The sequence below is a fragment of the Cyprinodon tularosa genome, unplaced genomic scaffold (genome assembly GCF_016077235.1).
Source record: "Cyprinodon tularosa strain WSP-4 unplaced genomic scaffold, ASM1607723v1 ctg1519, whole genome shotgun sequence".
Lineage (NCBI taxonomy): Eukaryota > Metazoa > Chordata > Actinopteri > Cyprinodontiformes > Cyprinodontidae > Cyprinodon > Cyprinodon tularosa.
The window spans coordinates 55148-72098 of NW_024038353.1; the positions used below are offsets into that span (position 1 = coordinate 55148).

The 16951-nt window shown below is 37.2% G+C and overlaps 1 protein-coding gene and 1 long non-coding RNA gene across 2 annotated transcripts; both read left to right on the forward strand.

Moving 5' to 3' along the window:
- The first annotated feature begins 1334 nt into the window (after nucleotides 1-1334).
- Nucleotides 1335-5252, forward strand: LOC119779822 (gastrula zinc finger protein XlCGF57.1-like). The gene is made up of 2 exons (XM_038279629.1): nucleotides 1335-1663; nucleotides 3548-5252. The coding sequence occupies exons 1-2, from the start codon at nucleotides 1516-1518 to the stop codon at nucleotides 4612-4614; spliced, it is 1215 nt and encodes a 404-aa protein (XP_038135557.1). The 5' UTR covers nucleotides 1335-1515; the 3' UTR covers nucleotides 4615-5252.
- Nucleotides 5253-16191: 10939 nt separating this feature from the next.
- On the forward strand, nucleotides 16192-16725 carry LOC119779823. The gene is made up of 2 exons (XR_005280294.1): nucleotides 16192-16476; nucleotides 16694-16725. It is a non-coding gene; the product is annotated as an uncharacterized LOC119779823 (long non-coding RNA).
- Nucleotides 16726-16951: the final 226 nt, after the last annotated feature.

Consider the following 16951-nt stretch of genomic DNA (forward strand, 5'->3'; position numbering starts at 1 on the left):
TCTTTTATTAGCAAACTCTGACAGAGCAAGATAGCAAGTCTTAAGCAAAATATCAAATAAAAAAATCTATATTAGTATGGTTTAATCATCTGACCCCTCCTTTATGTCTGTTGGGGTTTCTTCAATGGATCTGGTCAAATTTCTTTTTCTTCGTTTCTTCGGAGCATCTTCATTTGGTTTGGTCAAATGTCTTTTTCTCCTGCAGTGAAAGCGAGCATCCTCCTCTGGAGTGATACGGCTGAGTTACTTTGCTCCTCTGTAATGGGGAACCCAGACAAGAGTTCCCACATCAGCAAAAGCTTGCCTCTTTTAACATGTCCAGAATGGGATGCTGCATTTCCATGTAAGGGACTGGAGGTGATCACCTCATCATCCAGGCCTTGCAGTCCTTCCTGCCTCCAGTACAGTCTAGACTTATGAACTACAGGCCCCAGCTAATCAGGGCTAAACCAACAGTTAAGGACGTCAGTGCCCGTGACATCATCAATGACTCCTCACACCCCCACCATGGACTGTTCTCCCTGCTGCCTCTTGGAAGAGGCTTCGAAACATTTGATGCAGGTCCATCAGATTCTTCAACAGCTTTTTCACTGAAAAAAAAAACAAAAAACGAAAATACTGCATATTTGCACCATATAGCTTAATGCTTTCATCTTCCATATCAATGTGTCTTTTTGCATCATGTTTTTTCTCCCTTGCTGTTTACATTTGATCACTGCTGCACTTTGTGGAATGGAACTTTACTAACTGGAAAGCTGTATTTAACAAAATTTTATTTTGTATACATCCTGTGTATAGAAAACAACAAACGTCTAAGTCTAAAAACTGAATTCACTGTTTTTATAACTGTACTAACTCCATTTTCTGTTTCAAACAGTTTTTACAGGGAAAAAAACAGTCCCGTTGCCCTGCCGATTGCTTAATATTTAGCAAAAAATTAGGAAAGCTTTATTATTTAGGCCCGTTCTTCCTTTTTCTTACCTCAATGCTTATTTTTAATACGATAGAACAGAGAAATTTAATTAGAAAATAATTTAAAATCTGCTCAGCCTCTGACACATTGAGCTGGGGTCTGTCTCTTCCAGGCAGAGGTGTTCAGGAAGCGCTGCTGAGGGTAGGGTGTCTCATTACTTCCTCATTTGCCAGACAGTCACTGTGGTGTTGGATGTAAATGCTTTACTGACTTTAATAATTCATTGTGGGGAAAACAAAATTAGAACAGAAGGAACTTCATGTCTTCAGGTTGCTTGACAGGATCCATTCACTGCTCAACTCAAGGACAGAATTTAGTGCTTTTATGTGAGGTGTTTTTTATTTAACCACCAATAGAAAGTCTTTCTGCTGTTTGTCTTTCCAGACCGCCTGCAGGATTATGTTGGGAAAGAGGAGGATTTCTCTGACCAGCAGCTCTATGAACAGGAGAGGAATTCCAGTTTGGATCAAGAGGAACCAGAAGCTCTGCAGATAAAAGAAGAGCAGCTAAAGCCAGAAGATCCCTGGACTAAAGAGGAAACCATGGAGCTCAGCATAAGTGAGCAGGAAGAGCAGCTTGTTCTGAAGCAAGAGACTGAAGATACAGGAGATAAATTTTTCCCATGTTTGACATGTGGAGAAAACTTTCTTAAAAAAGAACATTTAATAGATCACATGAGAATTCACACAGGTAAGAACATTTATGAATGTCTGTCCTGTGGAAAAATGTTCATAAAGAAATGTAGACTTCAAAGGCACATCAGAATTCAAAGCCACCTACAAACATCTTAAAAGCATTCCTGCATTATCCTTTGTCAGCATTATTTTCTCTATATTTCATTTTGATTAAACAAAGAATCTCTCCACGGCCTCCTTTACTAAAACAGTGATCGATTCATGACACTTGATCATCAGTGTGTAAGAGCTTAGAGCGCAACCGGTGAGGCAATGCTCAGCAGTTATGCTCTTCTTCTCGTAATACTGGTTCAGCAAAAAGTTAAAGGGTTATTTCACCTCTTTTCTTACAATCTTAAGTGTTGTTAATCTGCTCTTTTTTTAAAATTATAGCAATCAGACGCCTCAAACCTGGTTTATATTATTCCAAGTACAGCTGGGGGGTAAATCAAATTCAATTATTTAATGTTTTTATAAAGTCCAGGATTTGAAATGTAGCTAAAGTGTAAGATCGAGGAAGTCTCTTCTTCTGCGTTTTTTACTTGCTTCTCTACATTTTTCCTCCTTCCGCCTGATAGCATGCTGCACTGTTTACTCACACCATGGCCGCTGCTCAATCTGAACAGTTGGTACAGAGAAAAGGAACTCGTGTTCCATCAATTATTTGGAAATTGATTTGTTTTACGGTGTAAACTGATAATCAAATTATTAGCAAATTGTTTGTTTTTCTAAGAAGGGAATAATGAGAGGCTATTCCAGCTAAAACAGGCGCAGACATATTTGTGTTGCTTCAGCCTCTGGTTGACATGATTTCATCAAATGCATCACTGCATTTCAAATAGTTCAAAGGGAAAAAAGTGGATTCATCGTTATTCTTTTGTCATCCTGTGTTATATTTTAATGCTTTAGACTTAAGGCGTATCACAGTGATGCACAGTTGCTTCACCATGGACTGAGTCATCTAATAGGAGGAGTTTTAGCTGCATGAATCTTTTTCATGAGAATAACCAAAGGTTTGTCACAGGAATGTAGTGTGGATTAGTTTTTACTGTAGGCCTCAGAGTCAAGTAGAAATAAACAGGGGAGGGAAACGACTGAACTTGTGTTTTGTGACTGAAGTCGACATTTCTGCTGCAGAATGTGATTAAAAAATTGTCATCTATGTTAACTTAACCCTGTTTTTCTGAAGATATTTTGCATTACCCAAATTGTGTCTTTAGAAGAGCTGCATTATGTCTGTTTACAATCTAGTTCTGAGAAGGTTTGCAGTCTAGCTCTGCACTGAGGCCAGTGAAGGCAGAATGCTAGATAAAGAGCTGGATCAGACCAGAATGGGATGGAGCTCTGGCTTTCTGAAGGGCTCCTCCCTTTTATTTTGGCTTCTGTGATAAATGTGTGTTCATACCCTTGTTTGGGCTCATCCATAGGGTCACAGTGGAGGTTCAATCCCCACAGCCTCCACTCTGGCTCTCTGAGTAAGACCCTTAACCCCCAATTGCACAGCTGACCGCTCCCCAAGGGGATGGGTTAAATGTAGAGATACATTTGTGCAGTGTGAGATCAAAAAAGTTTTTAAAAATTATAATAATCCTGGACAGATCAGCAAAAAAAATAACAAAAATCTAAAAAATATTTTGAACATTTCTTTATTGGTTAGGATTCTGCAGGTAATCAGATTTTAAAGCTTTGATGATAAAAGTGGAGGTCCAAACCTTAACAGATTATGGATAATCAACCAGTCTCTTATAACCTTATATTGTGATGTCAGAGCTGTGGTGCATGCTGGGAGATGAAGTTCCAGTCTGTTTATATGTAGTTAGATCAATGCAAGGATTATTAAACTGAAGTGTCTTTTCTTTAATCTACAATAGAAAGTCTTTCTGCTGTGTTTGTCTTTCAGACCACCTGCAGGATTATGTTGGAAAAGAGGAGGATTTCTCTGACCAGCAGCTCTGTGGACAGGAGAGGAATTCCAGTTTGGACCAAGAGGAACCAGAACCTCTGCAGATAAAAGAAGAGCAGAAAGAACCAGAACATCCCTGGACAAAAGAGGAAACCATGGAGCTCCCCTTAAGTGAGCATAAGGCTGAAGATACAGGAGAGAAACCTTTTCCATGCTTAACATGGGGAGAAAACTTTATAAAAAGAGAACATTTAATGGATCAAATGAGAATTCAAACAGGTGAGAAGCCTTTTGAATGTCTGTCCTGTGGAAAAATGTTCAAAAATAAATGTTATCTTAATACACACATCAGAATTCATACAGGTGAGAAACCCTTTTCCTGTACAATTTGTAAAAAAACTTTTGCTGAAAAGGGTAGTTTGACTTCTCACATGAGAATTCACACAGGAGAGAAACCTTTCTCCTGTACCTTTTGTAACAAAAAGTTTACTAAAAGCAGTCATTTGACTTATCACATGAGAATACACACAGGTGAGAAACCTTTCTCCTGTACCATTTGTAACAAGGAGTTTAATCAAAAGGGTAAATTGACTTCTCATATGAGAACTCATACAGGAGAGAAACCTTTCTCCTGTACCATTTGTAGCAAGAAGTTTGCTCAAAAGAGTAAATTGAATTGTCACATGAGAATTCACACAGGTGAGAGGCCTTTTGAATGTCAATCCTGTGGAAAAATGTTCAAAAAGAAAACTAATCTCAATACACACATCAGAATTCATACAGGTGAGAAACCTTTCTCCTGTACAATTTGTAAAAAAAATTTTACTGAAAAGAGTAGTTTGAATTCTCACATGAGAATTCACACAGGGGAGAAACCTTTCTCCTGTACCATTTGTAAAAAGAATTTCTCTGTAAAGAGTACTTTGACTTCTCACATGAGAATTCACACACGCGAGAAACCTTTCTCCTGTACCATTTGTAACAAGAAGTTTACTCAAAAGCGTAAATTGACTTCTCACATCAGAAATCACACTGGTGGGAAGCCTTTTGAATGTGTCTCTTGAAAAAAAAGCTTCACCTCTAAGTCTGATATTGAGAAACACAAGGTGAGAAGCTGTTCTCCTGAATGAATTGTGGTACAGGTTTTAGATGAGAAGGTAATTTGAGTATTCAGATTACTTTTATTCATGCATGATCTGTAATGATTTATATTTTTTTGGGGAAAAAAACTTGCTTTAAATGTGTCCAAGCAGTGCGATGCCACAGGAATGAATACTAGAGGCATTTTCCATGTTTGACTGTTGATAAAATCCACATCTGCAAACTCCTTCACCTGATTACATGAGAATCTCACAGGTTAATGGTCTTTTTTGATAAATCTATTAACTAACAGCCTTGTTTATATAGAAACTAGAGCAGATAAGGTGTTATATTGTAAACCTGGTAAATATTCAGGTCCTGGGTGAATGTGTGGATGTGAACATCTGAAAGGTAATCATTTTGGGCCTGAGTAAATGAAATTTAAATGTCCAAAAAAAGTCACCTTAATAAAAAAAATGTTTAAATTCACAGTTTCTTACTTATTTTTGAATGAAGGGAATAAACATAATAAAGTGCCACAACACGGCTTGGTTACAGATAAAGCAAGTTTGTGTCCATACCACAAGCAATTGAGAAGTTATAGATGTTTAAATTGAAAAAATCGGACCCCTACTGAGCCATTTTGGCATGGTGTGGCACAACGTTTTCTGAATGAATTTATTCAGGAAAAAAATCCAAGTTTAATTTTTGGGACTAAGAAACTTTTAGTTAAATAAGTTATTGGTTGGATATATTCCAGAAACAGACTTTTATTCAGATGAAAATAAACGTAAAGCTAGGACAGATTTAATGTGCTTTGCTTTGTTTTTTTTTTATGTTTTTGGAGGATTTTTTAAAGGTCAGCTGCAAATGATCAGAGTTTAGCTAATTCAGTGTCTTGTTGGCTTTCATTAGCAATGCATCAATCAGCCCTGCTATGTGTGTTGTTGAAACCAGGCCCACCACAGTGTCCCAGTGTTAGAGCTATGGTCAATAGATATTAGAATGAAGTAGATCATCTATATAGGAGTCTCAGATGAAGATTTGGGACATATAGAAGTGTGTGTCAGTCTCAGAGTTAGTCAGCTACAAGCTAATTAATGTTGCAAAGTAGCTCCAGCCACCTTGAAAGGGGGTGCTGGGATTATGGGGTTAAACTACGGGACATCAAAGAACTCAGTTTAGAGGCTGGAGTCTGTAGTTCAGGTAAATTGAAGTCCTAAAATGATGAAACATGTTTGTTTAAAAAGATAAACTAGATTGATGATGTTGCTGTTATTTTACTGATCAGTTTGAACCTGCTTTAACTCGGTAAAAAGCCTTTGTCTTAATAATGTATTAATGCATTTTCCATGTTTTCTCTGATATTTTCAGCCAAACTAAAGCTGTAAAATAAATAGTTTAATGGCATTCACCTTCTGTCTTCTCCAGTCTTTCCTGTTGCTCCTCTGTGTGCAAAGCTGGCTCATTAGTTTCAGTGTCTAATAAAGGTGCTGGAGATCTCAAAGCTCACATGGACCCTGAAAAACCTGAAAAAGCTCTGAGAGAGTTGAGAGTTATTCTGCAAAGTTGACTGAGTACTTTGTTAGACCTGGGAACATTTGTTGAAGCTGTACTTTCTAGTACAGAAGAGGTCATGTTTAGAACATGGTTTTAATTTATGTATTTTAATAGAGAGCTATAATTTTGTTACTGGTTGTTACAGATTTAGTTTTACTACAAAGGTTATTTTTGTATCATTTAGGTATAATAAAGCTGTTGATGAACCTTTGAGAAGCCTGTCTGAATCCGTCTGGAGGCTGGGCAAAGTGTCCTCTTTATGGAAATCTAAATATGCTCACCCTAATATATATACCTATTCTAAAAGAATTAGTTCTGTAGTTCCCATTTTTAAGCCAACTGATGTTTGCAGGAGCTGTTTTGAACTAGACTACAGAGGGACGGCAGCAGTTTATGGATCATGTTACTTCATGTTTTTGAACTTTATTAGGGAGATTCACTGAGCCTCCTGATGGGTTTTTAGGCACAAGACAATTTGGAGATAAAGGCTCTTTATCTAAACACAAATAATCCAGTAGATTGTATGTTTGACCTCCTCTGCCATAAAACACCAGCATATTTACATAAAATTGTTAAAATTAAGAATACATTTTTTTAATGAAACCTTTGTTTAACTGCCAGGTGCAATAAATGTCAAGAGAGGGGACACTAAATGTAGAGAACAGCTGTCAGTCTCTGCTGTAAAACGTTGGTCATTTGACAGACATTTCCTCCGGTTAAACTGCTCCTTCCTCTGGTTAATTCTTTTCTTCCCTCTGGAAAAACCTCTCCCTTGCGGAGACACCGGCCCGACAACCCACAAGATGGGGGACTGTGGAAAATGTGGGAGATGATGGAAACCACAACAAACTGAAGAAAGAAGGTGCCCAGCTCAACAAGGTAGGCGCAATAAATGTCAAGAGGGGACTCTGGGAGCGTGAATGCCACTCAAACACAAATAATCCAGTAGATTGTATGTTTGACCTCCTCTGCCATAAAACACGAGCATATTTACATAAAATTGTTAAAATTAAGAATACATTTTTTTAATGAAACCTTTGTTTAACTGCCAGGTGCAATAAATGTCAAGAGAGGGGACACTAAATGTAGAGAACAGCCGTCAGTCTCTGCTGTAAAACGTTAGTCATTTGACAGACATTTCCTCCGGTTAAACTGCTCCTTCCTCTGGTTAATTCTTTTCTTCCCTCCGGGAAAACCTCTCCCTTGCGGAGACACCGGCCCGACAACCCACAAGATGGGGGACTGTGGAAAATGTGGGAGATGTGGGAAACCACAACAAACTGAAGAAAGAAGGTGCCCAGCTCAACAAGGTAGGTGCAATAAATGTCACAAGAGGGGACACTGGGAGCGTGAATGCCACTCTAAAAAGGGTGAGTGAAATCACTGAAGAATTTAAACAGATGTGCTTTCTGGGAGAAGTAGGAGGAGAAAATAGCCAGGATAACTAGACTGTAAGCTTGGTAATATGCGACAAACCAATAGCCTTTAAAAACGACACAGGGGCTGATGCTACAGTCATGAATGATATTTAAGAAGATTAAATCCAAAGTACCACTGGATCCCCCCGACACATGCGTCTTCAGCCCAGGAAATGACATCAGTTGAACAGGGATGTTTCAGGCCTCCATCACTTACAAAGAGAGACTGTATACATCCGTGTATGTGATAAAAAGGAAAAGGAAACTGCCTACTGAGCCGACCTGAAGCAGTGGCAATGGGTTTAGTAAGGCGAGTGGATGGGGTTAGCGGTGTTTTCAAGTGGACTAATGAAAACTGAGCCTGTGTATATATATATATATATATATATATATATATATATATATATATATATATATATATATATAGGGTTTTGGAACAAAATTAATTTTGTGCTGTGTATTTTTGAAAACAAGGACCGTAAGGTGGTAGGACAATGACATTAAGATGGAAGGAGAGCATATGATTATGGACAAAACCCCAACCTCTGTTATTGGAGAGGCACCTTTCACACAAGCTTTTCAACTGCAAAGGGACCAAGCAGAATGTGACATCCTTTCTAATGATGCCATTGGCACATCTAACCATTACCACTGTCCTGGTGTTATTGATGTGCTATTAAGAACTTGCATGGGGATCTTTCCTTTATGGAGTGGTTTGCTTCTTAGTGATCTGACTCAAAGACTGAAATGAAAATGGCAGATCAAAGGCTTCAAACAAGAAATACCAACTGCCTTGTAAACTGTGTTTTTTTTTTTAGTCAAGCATTCAAACCTGCAAAAGAAAAGGTACTAGCGACCAGCAGAGTTTGTGTCCAAAATGTGTGACTCAATGCAGGGAAGATATATTGAGCATATCATACAACAAAATCTACCAAAACAGATTTTTGACAAACTCAATGCAAGTTCAGGAAAATCAGATGAAGACCCAACTGAACAAAGGAACAAGCAGGGCGGTTTAAATCACAAAGTACTTCAATCCACCGAAAAAACAACAAAAATAAACCGAAGAGTAAGCAATCAAAGAGGATCACCAAGACATAGATGCACAGGTGTTGTTTTGTATATATTTATTACTATTATTTGAACCTTTGTTTTTTTTATCAGGTTATTGAGGGCCTGCTAAATTTTTTTGCTCACACATCAAGTGTGATGGACAAGACCTATTTAATGAGTCACTATACTACAGGTTGTATTCTGTTTGGTGATAGAACAAAGCTACATCAACAAAGTTTATGAAAGGTAACATTGTGTGTGTGATCTTCTTTATGCTAACCTGGTGGGGACAATTTCAGACAAATATGCAACATTTTCTTGATTTTATCATAAAAATAAAAAAAGGTGGATATTAGTTCAATAACCTTTTTTATGTTTTTTGTGTTTGATTAACAAAACCGTTGCGCAATGTGCGCCACGTTCAAGCCAACTGGACCAGGAACTGCCATTGTTCGTTGGGTGAGTAGTATGATGGATGATAATACAGCAATGACAAAGATATAAAAATATTTCAATGTCAAATATTGATATATATACAAAGATTAAAATATATATTTAGTGTTTATTTCAACAGATACAATGCGAGAAATGCGACAGGTGTTTCCAAACTTCAGGTCTTTCAATGGGGAGCAAGGACATGGAAGACAGCCCTGAGAAAAAACTGGCAGTGTCTGTTATGTGAATAAATGAAAGAGACACTGGTTCTACAGAAACATGTTTTTTATTTTTAAACTGGTCATATTTTTTATTAATTAAAATTTATCATGTTTAAAAATATTTATTTATATATAAATATTAGCATCTTTGCTCGTTAGCTTCTAGGTAATTCAATCGAGTCAAAATCAGTGTTGGATCATAGCACTCCATCTTCTTCGAAAAGCTTTTATTTTTACATGTCAACATTTTTATTTATTAATTTTTATATAGAAATATTAGCATTTTTGCCCAATAGCTTCTAGGTAATATGCTCAACTGAGTCAATATCAGTTTTGGATCATAGCACTCCATCTTCTTCGAAAAGCTTTCATTTTTACATGTCAAAGTTTTTATTTATTAATTTTTATATAGAAATATTAGCATTTTTGCCCAATAGCTTCTAGGTAATATGCTCAATTGAGTCAATATCAGTTTTGGATCATAGCACTTCATCTTCTTCGAAAAGCTTTCATTTTTACATGTCAAAGTTTTTATTTATTAATTTTTATATAGAAATATTAGCATTTTTGCCCAATAGCTTCTAGGTAATATGTTCAATTGAGTCAATATCAGTTTTGGATCATAGCACTCCATCTTCTTCGAAAAGCTTTCATTTTTACATGTCAAAGTTTTTATTTATTAATTTTTATATAGAAATATTAGCATTTTTGCCCAATAGCTTCTAGGTAATATGCTCAATTGAGTCAATATCAGTTTTGGATCATAGCACTTCATCTTCTTCGAAAAGCTTTCATTTTTACATGTCAAAGTTTTTATTTATTAATTTTTATATAGAAATATTAGCATTTTTGCCCAATAGCTTCTAGGTAATATGTTCAATTGAGTCAATATCAGTTTTGGATCATAGCACTCCATCTTCTTCGAAAAGCTTTCATTTTTACATGTCAAAGTTTTTATTTATTAATTTTTATATAGAAATATTAGCATTTTTGCCCAATAGCTTCTAGGTAATATGCTCAATTGAGTCAATATCAGTTTTGGATCATAGCACTTCATCTTCTTCGAAAAGCTTTCATTTTTACATGTCAAAGTTTTTATTTATTAATTTTTATATAGAAATATTAGCATTTTTGCCCAATAGCTTCTAGGTAATATGTTCAATTGAGTCAATATCAGTTTTGGATCATAGCACTCCATCTTCTTCGAAAAGCTTTCATTTTTACATGTCAAAGTTTTTATTTATTAATTTTTATATAGAAATATTAGCATTTTTGCCCAATAGCTTCTAGGTAATATGCTCAATTGAGTCAATATCAGTTTTGGATCATAGCACTTCATCTTCTTCGAAAAGCTTTCATTTTTACATGTCAAAGTTTTTATTTATTAATTTTTATATAGAAATATTAGCATTTTTGCCCAATAGCTTCTAGGTAATATGTTCAATTGAGTCAATATCAGTTTTGGATCATAGCACTCCATCTTCTTCGAAAAGCTTTCATTTTTACATGTCAAAGTTTTTATTTATAAATTTTTATATAGAAATATTAGCATTTTTGCCCAATAGCTTCTAGGTAATATGCTCAACTGAGTCAATATCAGTTTTGGATCATAGTACTCCATTGTCTTCAAAATGTATGCCTTTTATTTTTGCATTTCAAACCTTAAATATCTATTTTTTATCAAATTTTAAATGTTCATATGAAAATATTAGCATTTTTGCTCAAATGTATGAAGGTGAGGACATTAGCTTGAGTCACACAGAGAAGATGTCAGGAAATAAAGGTTAAACTCTGTGAGGTGGGCTGTGCCTTTACGTTCCTTCACAGAAAGGATTGTGGGTAACCGTATAGCTCCTAGCAGTGGCTTGAGACATCCCTATGCTAACTGCATTGGAGCTAGGAAGCATCCAACATCCTGATCCCAGCTCCTTCCTTACCCCGAAACCCAACATCTGCCACTCCGCCCCGTTCCACTCCAGACCTCCTGCTCAAAGCAAAGCCTACAGTCTCCGCTTTTTCTCCCGTCTTGCTCAGCTCCGACTTCCTCTGAGGTCGAGCAGAATATGCCTGATATTATTATTGAATTCATAGGAACTAAACATGTGGAAATTAACGCTTAATTTAATATGGCGCAAAAAAAAAATCCACATCAGCATCCAGCATATATTCAGTTTCTGCCCAAATATTTTCTTTTTGTTGTATGAACTATGTTTGTTCTCTACTTCCAAACTCAGCATATCTTAATCCAATAATAAGATTCTGCAGTGATATCAATGTCTCTGAGTGAGGTAGGTCAGAAAACACAGAGCGGATGTGAAGACATGGAAGAGGCAGCCGTGATCGTATAGCGGTCAGTACTCTGCTTTGTGGCCGCAGCAACACTGGTTCAAACCCAGGTTACGGCAAAGATGGTTAAAAGAACATGTTAAAAACAGACCAATGAACTTTGTTTTCCCAGTTTGACAGCAAAACCTATTCCAGCAGAGATATTGCTGAGTGTTTTAGGAAGAGATGTTTCTTCTGAAGTGTCTGGATAAGCAGGGTTTACCCCTAAACTTTTGTCCATTCAACACACCTCATAAAACTCAAAGCTTCACTTCATTGCTGTGGAACAGAACATAATACAGCTATGGCTGCTTCTGATTATCTTTTTTTCTTTGCAAAGTGGCAGTTGATTTAAGTATACGATTAAGGCCCCATAAAAAGAGTGAAAACCAGACATTTTCATGAATGTATAATCCTCCTCCAGTCAGAATGTAAAGAGTGGACATGTCTGGGACAATATATATATATATATATATACAATTTTATTTTTCTTTCTTTAAAAATGAAATTATTCAAATATAAATACACACAAATAGATATATATTTATTGTCTTGTCTTCTATCCCCTTCCCTTCATTCCCCCTAACATCTATTCACTTTCAGCTTTTCTTCCTCTCTTCCTTTCCTACCTTTTCTTTTCTTCTGTCGCACCTTCTTCTTTCCTACCTAACCTCTTCTCCTTTGTCCTGTCCCTGTTCCGTCTATCTATATTGGTCAAATGAATACAACCTCACCATTAAGACACGTCGCATTTGAACAGACAATCAGAAACAGACTTCACCAGATTGGCCTGAGGGTCCTCTAGTGGGCCCCGTGCTCACTGCCCAGCACCGAGGAGCTCGATTGGTATTTGCCCCAGAACACCGGAATTGGCAGGTCCGCCACTGTCGCCCTGTGCTTTTCACAGATGAGGGCAGGTTCACCCTGACCACATGTGACAGATGTGAAAGGGTCTGGAGAAGCCATGGAGAATGTTATGCTGCCTGTAACATCGTTCAGCATGACCGGTTTGGTGGTGGGTCAGTGATGGCCTGAGAAGGCATATCAATGGAGGGAAGCACAGACCTATACAGGCTAGACAACGGCACCCTGACTGCCATTAGGTATCAGGATGAAATCCTTGCACCCATTGTCAGACCCTATGCTGGTGCAGTGGATCCTGGGTTCCTCCTGGTGCACGACAATGCCCGGCCTCATGTGGCAAAATTATGCAGGCAGTTCCTGGAGGATGAAGGACTTGTTACCATTGATTGGCCCCCACGCTCGCCTGACCTAAGTCCAATAGAACACCTCTGGGACATTATGTTTCCATCCATCCCACGCCGCCAGGTTCCACCTCAGACTGTCCAGGAGCTCAGTGATGCCCTGGTCCAGATCTGGGAGGAGATACCCCAGGACGCCATCCGTCGTCTCATTAGGAGCATGCCCCGACATTGTCAGGCATGCATACACGCACGTGGGGGCCATACAGGGCCATACAAATTACTGAATACCATTTTGAGTTGCTGCAATGAAATTTCAGAAAAATGGACTAGCCTGCAAAATCATTTTCTCATCTCATTAGGAGCATGCCCCGACATTGTCAGGCATGCATACACGCACGTGGGGGCCATACAGGGCCATACAAATTACTGAATACCATTTTGAGTTGCTGCATTGAAATTTCAGAAAAATGGACTAGCCTGCAAAATCATTTTCTCACTGTCTTTGCATTCAGCCGTCTGTAGGTTGATCATTTTCATTTCCATCAAATGATGTGGCATCCTTTTGTTCCTAACATCACCCAGTCCATATCAGTAGAAATAAACAGCATGGTTTTTTCCCCATTGAGATTTGTTGTGTTTTAAAAGTGTTCCTTTGATTTCTTTGAGAAGTGTATTTATTTTACAGCTTTAGTTTGTCTGAAAATATCAGAGAAAACTTGGAAAAAGATTGTTTCTAATTTATATGAAACCAGATAAAGAAACACATTTTTACAATCCATGAGGTTTTTATTGCTGCTCATTCATCAATTTAGAAGTGATTACAATCATTAAAAACATCCACAGCAGAAAATAATCCATAAAATCAGTTGTATAAAATAGGTGATAGTTACTTTCAATCATAGCAGGTAAATAGAACATCTACAGAATCAAGAACAAAACTATTAGAATTAGTTCAAAGGAAAATTATACTTTCAAAAAATCTTTAAAAAGCAGAAACTTCACACTTCTAGAGGAGAGTCAGATTTCTTTAATACATTAATAAGACAAAGGCTTTTTACCAAGTTAAAGCAGGTTCAAACTGATCAGCAAAAATTGCTACTACTTTGCAACATTGATTAGCTTGTAGCTGACTAACTCTGAGACTGACACACACTTCTATATGTCCCAAATCTTCATCTGAGACTCCTCTATAGATCTACTTCATTCTAATATCTATTGACCATAGCTCTAACACTGAGCCAAAAACAGTTGGAGTTTTGGTGGGCCTGGATTGATGCATTGCTAATGAAAGTCAACAATACACTGAATTATAATTCAGTGGTATTGAGTTCCTGTTGAGATGTGATTTTGAGATTCATAAATTACCTGTAAAACTTTCTGCGTTTCACCAGCAAGTGCTGTTAAATTGGAAATTGGCATTCAAACATAACTTTAGTCCCCATAATGTTCCTCTGTGAAATAACAGAGTCATTTTATACCAGAAAAAGTCTGTTTTTATGGAAAACTGGATGGAGAAGGGAATCTGGTCAACTAGTCATTTATTGGATCATAATGGCAATACATATGCATATGAAGCTTTAATGCAATAATATAATCTAAGCTGTACAAAAAAAAAAATTATGAAAAAATGATGAAAATAATACCAAATGTATTTATTCAGCTCATAAAAAACAATTATGATACAAAGCAAGTGATTAAATGACAGAATATTGTAATAAATGGTTCAGATTTACTAGACAAAAAATGCAATAATAAGTTTTTAAGACAACATTTAGTAAAACAGACAAACCCTGGACTGGTTAGAAGGAAATTTATGGATAACTATGAAAAGAAAGACCAAATAAATTAAATGTCAGTTTTTAAAATTGGAGCTCCCACCAAAATATAAAGAAATGCATTTCAAAACTCTACATGATATTTACCCCTCAAATGATCTGATAAGAAATAGATTTAAATTGAATGAGATAACTGCTATATATGTAATGAAAGCGAAACAACAGAACACCTTTTTCTTTCTCTGCCAACCTATCAAAAAATTGTGGGAATCTTTGCATACTCTACTGACTAGTAAACTCATAAACATAGCCCCCTTCTCATCACAAACTGTCTTATATGGCTTTTTATCTGAAAACAAAAGAGATGAATATCTCATTAATAGCATTATCATCACATCACATTTTATTTACATAAATGCAGGTGTGGAAAAGCTAAACCAATATGGTCTGTATTTAAACAGGAGATCCATCTTCTAACCCTTTCCTTGGACAAAATTCGGAAACCAAAAGCAAAAAGTTTGTCATTTCACCTCTCTAGTTTATTTCAGCCCTCCCTCCATACAAATTAAAGAATAATGCTTACTTGTTTTTGGTGTGTGTTTTGTATTTTTTTATTTATTCATTTATCTTTCATTATAATTCTGTTATATTCAACATATGTAATTCTAGATATCTTTGGATTTAGATTTTTTTTTCTCTCTTTCTGAAGTGTATTGCATAAACTAATCATCTGTTTACCTCGCAACGTGAAAGAAAAGAAAAAAAAATATAAAGAAAAGTGTTAGGAGGTATGATTGACTATAAGTTATTTTTTTTATACTGTGTTGTTTGAGTTTGTCATTGTTACTGTTCCAAATAAAGTTATGAAAAAAAGAAAAAAATGCTTCTCTGACGTCATTATCAGACGCGCTCAGAGCAGTCCTGCAGCATGATTAAATCAGGTCTATCTGCATTTAAGTAGTTTCTTTCTTTAGATTATGTACTATATAAAACAATGTAAGTTAGGGAAGGTAAAACGTAATTAAGATGGTCTTTTAAAGAAATAAAGTCGAGGGTGACGCGGATGTAGATCTAGCTGCGCATGCGCAAATGAGCTGCTGGTACGGATCGGCTAGCAGCTAGCAGCATTAGCTTAGCTTGTGTGTGGAGTCATTGTAGAGAGGCTGATAATCTGGGAGTGTTTGCAGTGAGAATGTCTTCAGTCCAGCTTCAAGGAGAGTTTATCACCGAGCAGTTAACTCCTGCTGAAGAAACATTCACGGAGTTTAAAGGGAGTTTGGTCAATTCGGAGGAAAAGATGGACGATCAACATCTACTGCTGGATTTCACCAGGATCCCCCAGATCATCTTACACCGGATAGGTAGGAAACACCTGATAGAAACGATTCCCTGATGATGCACACTGTGGATTTTAGCCTCATCTGATTGGAAAACTGCTTAGAGGAGATCAACATGCTAAGCTAAAGCTAAAGATTAACTGGTTGAGCAAAACTGCCAATCGGTCTCCGCCAGGTGACGTCATTGTTTACCTCGGGCGCGGTGCATCGTGGGAAAACCACCATTTTAGGCGGAAAGTCGAGTTAACCCACACGCGGCTGTTCTTTCGGCACAATTATTAACCTGAAATGGCCCGATCGTGTTGTGTGAGAGGCTGCCAGTCCCGGCATGGCAGATCGGGGGACGAAGGAATCCGTTTTTTCCGTTTTCCAACCTGGAAACGATCACACGGACCTCAATTGGAGGAAATAACAAAGAGACGTCGCATGGCCTGGCTTTCAGCAGTGAGGAGAAAGGATCTCATTTTCAACAAAACATTCCCCCACATGTGTGTTTGTTCTCGGCACTTTCATAAAGGTAACATAAACTTTTAATATTACTTAAAAAACGTCAGAAAATGCATTATTTGTGTTTTATTATTATTCATAATCACCATTATTCTAACTTATTATTTTTTATTATTTCAAAAACAGATTTAAACACCCATATTAAATTAATTAATTAATTTGATATAAGACATAGCCTTATCCAGTATGAACTTGCTTTCTAAATCAAACCTAACATGTGGTTTCAGGTGAGCCAGCTTATGAGATGATGGAGAGTGACCCAGACTGGGCCCCATCCTTACATCTTGGACACACGTTTATCAAACCAACAGACCCTGGTCGCTCTGCCAGACGAAGGGCACGGGAGCAGACACGGAAACAGACCCTTCAGTCAGCAGAGACAGGCATACACCAGGATGTAAACACTGACGGGCTACTGACCGAGGAGACATGTGATGCTGAAGAAGGAAATGGTCAGCTGGAGGTTGGAAAGGATGGAGAAAAAA

Bases quoted from the DNA above. Each gene is read 5' to 3' on its own strand.
- LOC119779822 (XM_038279629.1), top strand. From the start codon at position 1,516: ATGGAGCTCAGCATAAGTGAGCAGGAAGAGCAGCTTGTTCTGAAGCAA. The intron at 1,664-3,547 runs GTAAGAACATTT...TTTGTCTTTCAG, and splicing joins TCACATGAGAATTCACACAG to ACCACCTGCAGGATTATGTT.